The following is a 5767-nucleotide window of genomic DNA, read 5'->3' as shown; positions in this document are numbered from 1 at the left end:
GAAATGTAGGTTTTAGTATTGCCACTTTTTAAAAACAAGGTTTAGTATTCAATATAAATGTTTTAATTCAATTTAACAAGTAACATTGAAAGAAAACTTTTGTTTGGCTTTAAGCATTCACTGACATTTTTTGTAATCTAAGCATTGCATCATTGCGCATGAGAACCAGGAAGCAAAACTGACTAGCAATGCACATTAAAAAAAATCTAGTTTATTTTTATTGTACAAAAAGTGAAATACAAAAAGTAAACACAGAATGGGGAAATATTTCTAACATTTTTGAGTTTTCATGCTATTTATTATTTTAAGGCTATAACTTCATGCTCTCCCTTTAAACTATATATTAAATGGTTAGAAAGGCTGTAATATGCCTTCATTTATAAGTCACATAATGTAGGGATTCACAGACTTTAAAGTAGAGATTAGCTTTGCATGTCTTTCATTTAAACTTTTGCTGTTCATAATCTGTGAGTGGGTGAGGAAGCATTAATGACAATACTTTGTTCTCAGAGCTCCCGATAACTACGGTGAACTCTTTTTACTCCTGTTCTATATTTGGGGAAATGGAGGCATTTAGAGGCTAAGTGATTTTTTTTTCCTCCCCAAGCTTAGAGGAGGCTAGTGGCAGAATTTGGAACAGAAGAGAGGTCTTCTAATTCCCCATAGTAATCACTAGACACAGTTTCCTTCACAGTTTATGTGGCTATAAGAAGTTGAATTTTGGATTTTTAATCACAACTTTTTGATATTGAGAACTCAAGAAAAATTAAACTTTGAATGAAGGCTCCCATATTTTTCCTTTTCTCATGTTATGTCAAATCAGGAAAATATATAATTGACAACTGCACATTTTTACTTTTTTCTCCCCAATCAACACAGATACCAAATTCATTTTTTCATGAAAGGAAAGATGTTTTAAGAAATACCATTTGTGAAATGCGCATATAAAATCTTACAATTTCAATCTTACATGCAGAAATTCAAACATGATCTATTTGGTGCATCCTACCGCTCCCCCCACTATCCCCATTGCTTCCTTATTTCACAGAGTCAACCAATTTTATATTATTATGTTCCAATTCTTGAGCAAATTTGGTTTTAACCATAGTATGGGTCAGGTGCTGCTTCCTTCAAAAATATGACTCAGCCACATGTAAAAACTTTTCCGGTTAGTTCTCAAAAGAAGATATTCTAATTACATGCAAGAAGTACCATATTTGTAATCTTTGTATCATATATGTATATATCTGCTGTGATCCAAAATACCATATGTTATGTTAAATATTGGGAATAAAGGGGAAAAAGTAATGAGGACAAATTGCTTGGGACATTGAACTTTCAGTTGTTGCAGAGGAGGTTTTGCTATTTCAATACAAAATTACATTTGCATTTTCTGTAAACGTAACAGCTCATCCAACCAACATTACCAAAAAAACCCCTGAATATAGAGAATGATAGGCAGAAAATTTTGAAACAGATCGTGTTATCTTTAGCGCAGGAAGAATAATGAAAAAAAATCCATAGATTATTTTAACAAACTAAAATTTGTTGAATTTGTCATTCAGCTCAAGATTAGCATTTTATTCAGCACTGAATTCAGAATTTGTTTATTTATTCATTAGTTCTTAAGAACTCTTCTGAAGTCTGTATGAGATACAGGCAAAGCAAGCTATTGTTCTATTACGGTTCAATTACTTGAAACTATATATGCACAAAGGCAGACATGTGGAAGCCAGAACATCACCCTTTACTCCTTTCTATGTAGACACTTGCAAACACTGGTCTCCGGCTTATTAGGATCATAAATATCTGTGTGCCAATCTTTCACTGTTCAGCTTCTAAAGAAAAGCCTTTATGACAATGTTGTATGAAGGTACTAGGTACACATTACTTCAACCTTTCTAGTAATTGTAATCATGTGTTAACTTGCCAATTTCTGAAGCTCAGTCATCAGCTGAATTGAAAATATGGAGAGAGTCATGACAGTTTTGTGTTGTTTCTACCTGCTGTCATTCCTATTGAATTTCAGGCTTCTTGTCAATTTCATACTAGTGCTGAGTGCAGTGAAACTGACAAAGAGCAGTATGCTATCAGCTACCCAAAACAAAATGAGACAGGTTTAGCAGAGAAGTGAAGCCTCTCCGTTTAGGTATGAATTTTACATTATGTTTCTGAGGCTACCTGCTGTCCAAGTCAAAGTCAAATCAATATTGATTTCAGAGGAACTCATGCAAGATGCTGGCACTCCACATAGGTGATAGAGAAGGCATGAAAGCAGGTTTTAAAGTAGGTGCAGTTTTCACAATCTTGGGTTAGTGTAAGGGCCAAATTTGAAGGAGCTGACGTCAAGGAAAACTGAAGAATGCTGATTAAAGCAGTATTGGACCTGGAGCCACCTTCAGTTAGAGCACCATGTAGTAAAGAACTGATCCTCATCTGCATAGCAGGGTGGATAAACTGTAGGGGATAGGATTATATTTTCTTCAGTAACTTCATTTCTCCATAAGAAAAGCTTTTCTTTATTCACTCTGTATCTCTTTGTCTTAACATTTGATGTTATTAAGAGCACAGACAACTGAATTCTACTTTCCCCATTGAAAATTGTGCCGATGATCCAAATGGGGTCAGTGCTCTGGATTCTACTAACAGGGTCAGCTGTCAGAGTTGCTGTGGTGGTGGCTGTGAGCAGCATCCTCAGATGTACAGTTACAATGGGCTGAATCTTTTGCAGGAGGAACAAGGAGGGCCTTCTACACAACTACAGGGCAAGGTCTTTCTATATTTTACAGTGGCAGGGTAGCATCCCATTCTTTATGGCAGGGAAGGCACTTAATATAAACCCTTTGTCTCAGGCAGTTTATTCTGAAAACAGGCATTTCTGAGCTGAGGAAAGGCCACCAGAACTGCTGGGCCCCTTGCACTGCAATCTTAAGGCCTAATTCTATATGGTGTTTAACACCCTTGCATGGAAAAGAAGTGCTTGAAGCACCACTCAGAACATATTCCTTACCTCTCAAGATCTGGCAGAAAGGGCAGCATATTGCTAGTATCTGTTTGGGGTTTTTTTATTACCAACAAAATTATTTAGCCAAAAATTTGGAAATTTCAAAAATTTGGAAATGCATAGAAGTCAGTTTCCCACACCAATCACCCTGCATACATATTTCAAAGCAAATTTTAAAAGCATCTGCAGTCATGCAAAATACCGTATATGGATAGTGGGCTGAGTTAGGGGTACTGAAGGAATTGCAATTTTGAATTTCTTGATTTTTGTGAATTTAAGAATAATATTTTATATTTAGGAAGAAGCATTTCATCCAAGGAGCACAAACTTCTTTATAAGCATTACATGAATAAGCTTCACAAAACTCCTTTGAGGTAGGTTCCACAAGTACGTAGTAATATTCCTATTTGGCAGATGTGGGAGGCAAAGAGAATTTCACACTTGAGTGCCTAAATATGACTGTGGGCATCAAGATTTAAGTATCTACAAATCAGATGCTAAGGCCAGAATTTTCATAAGATACTAATGATTTTGGGTGCCTAACTTGATAAAAAAAATAAGGATTCTCAAAGGGCAGGCAATCAGCATTTTCTGAAATATCAAAACCCTTTAAATGGTCTCAGATTGAGAACCCAAAAATTAAGGACCCAAAATCATAAGTGTTTTCTGAAAATCTTGGTCTATGTCTCTAAATGTGAATTTAAGCTCCTAAATCAATGGTGGAGTATCCTGACTCTTGTTCTAACAGTTAGACAGCATTCCCTCCCTTTTCATTTAAGCTCTCAGTTTTAATGTTGTATTTTGTATATATTGTATTGATTTCATTTAGTTTTAGTTCTCCCGTTGTAAAAGTTCATTTTCTACTTTGTCTGCTACCAAGTTCATTTTGCAATCCCGAAGGGCTTTTATTAAGTCAGCAACCTTAGCTTCCTTTCCCTTCCATTTCTGCCACTCTCGAAGTGACTGCATCAATTGTTCTTGCAAGTTATAAGGACTGGCTGTTAGAATTCTGTCAATTTTTGTATCAGAAATTCCTAATCTTCGAACTAGCATTTTCCAGTTCTTCCCAACATTGTCACATATAACTTCAAAAGCTACATTCTGCTGACCTGAAAAATAAACAAAATGGAAAAATCCAGTTTATGCCAAATGAATGATTTACGAAGAGATATTTACAATGTGCATTTCTCTACTAATTCTTACTGTATAGGTACATATTAAGGATCACATTGTCACAGTAAAGCCACTGGATGTGCTGAGGGCAGTGTAGAAACACCTCAGACCTGATGGAGTTTCCAGAAGCCTTGCATCACACAGTGACAAAACTTCTGCATGAGTGCCAGGGGAGCTATGCTACCCTTTCTGAAAAGCTGGTTGCAGCATGTGCTCCCTCACCCTCCTGCATGTGGCCAGTGCAGAAGCTAGTGTGTGGAATTCCACGTGGCAGTCTAGAGCCAGAGATAGTACTAGTTTGGAAGTCCTTGTTAAGAGTAAGTGAGACTCAAATAATGCATAGTTCATGTACTGGCCTTTTGAAGAGGGGTAAATTTCACCACAAAACTATTTCCAACTATTTGAAACATTATTCACTTTTTTTTTTTTTTTAAAGAGTGAGGCAGACCTCTGCTCCAAAGTATTCCTATGCAACAGTGTTAGGGGTTAGATTGAAAGATTTCCACATATACCTTACTTTAAAAAAAACCCATTTATCAGTGGTTCCCACAGTGTTAGTTTGCAAAATAAAAATAAGAAGATGTGTCCACCTACGTTTTTCTGTCTCATCTAGATGGTTGACAACACCACCTTGTCCACCTTCTATGAACTCCTGTAGTTGGATTATCAGATCTTCTCTTTTAATGCTTTTGATCATGAGCTGGAGAAAATCTACCTTCTCTTTTGCAATCTCCCGCTGTTCAAGGAGGATGAGGAAGAGATCAATACCAGTTTTGACGGACTCAAGCTTCCTTTTGCCAATTTTGTCCAGGCACAGAAATTTAAGGGAAGAGAGATCATGGTCAGATAAACTCATGGAAAATGAATGCAAGAGAGACAAAAATGGGTCCATTTTGGTAAGCCCTGTGAAAGAATATCAAGAAAAAGATATTGTGTGTGTAAGAAAACATACAGAAAGTCTCACATGTTGTTTGCTTTCTACTTGCCTAGGAAACACCTTTCATCTGAAGCTAAAACTTTCTTTTATTAAATAGACAAGTTCTTAAAAACAAAAGTAAAGCTCTTTGGCATGATTACCTTCCTGGAAGGCAATTAACATTAGCTATTTCTCTACAAACATTTCTTACTTTCACTTTCACAACGCACTGTCATTATCAGTAACTAAAATCTTATACTTTCCAAAGTTTGGAACAAACTTCAATATACTTTCTCCTGGAAATCAAATTGCTGTTATGAACAATATGTAAAGATATGTTTCATTTCATAGGAGTTGCTACTTACTTCCTGGTTTAATCTATGTTGCCCTGAAAGCCTAGCCGCGATGAAGAAAAACTTCACTGTGTTGAAGGCAGCTTTCCTTTTACACAGAGATCTGCCTGTCACCGGAAATCACATGAATGAATGATGCAAACTTTTCAGCCTCCGGGAGTGCTCTATTTTCCAGTGAACACTAGATGGCAATACCATACAACTATCTATCCTACCGTATACACACACATACCCTGAATACTAGTGCCATGTACACACATAGTACTGAATAAATACATCAAAATCTGTAGTCTAAAGATCAACAGAAGAACTGTCAAAATG

General features: G+C 36.3%; 1 protein-coding gene across 1 annotated transcript; it reads right to left on the bottom strand.

Annotated features, from left to right (window-relative positions):
• Window positions 1–262: 262 nt before the first annotated feature.
• Window positions 263–5551, bottom strand: FADD (Fas associated via death domain). The gene is made up of 3 exons (XM_074956986.1): window positions 5459–5551; window positions 4772–5080; window positions 263–4113 (listed from the first exon to the last, which is right to left on the bottom strand). Exons 2-3 carry the CDS (start codon window positions 5067–5069, stop codon window positions 3836–3838), a joined length of 576 nt encoding a protein of 191 aa, XP_074813087.1. The 5' UTR covers window positions 5070–5080; window positions 5459–5551; the 3' UTR covers window positions 263–3835.
• Window positions 5552–5767: the final 216 nt, after the last annotated feature.

The sequence above is a fragment of the Natator depressus genome, chromosome 6 (assembly GCF_965152275.1).
Source record: "Natator depressus isolate rNatDep1 chromosome 6, rNatDep2.hap1, whole genome shotgun sequence".
NCBI classification, from domain to species: domain Eukaryota; kingdom Metazoa; phylum Chordata; order Testudines; family Cheloniidae; genus Natator; species Natator depressus.
The sequence above is the reverse complement of the archived record's forward strand: the minus strand, read 5'-3'. Positions and strand labels throughout refer to the sequence as shown.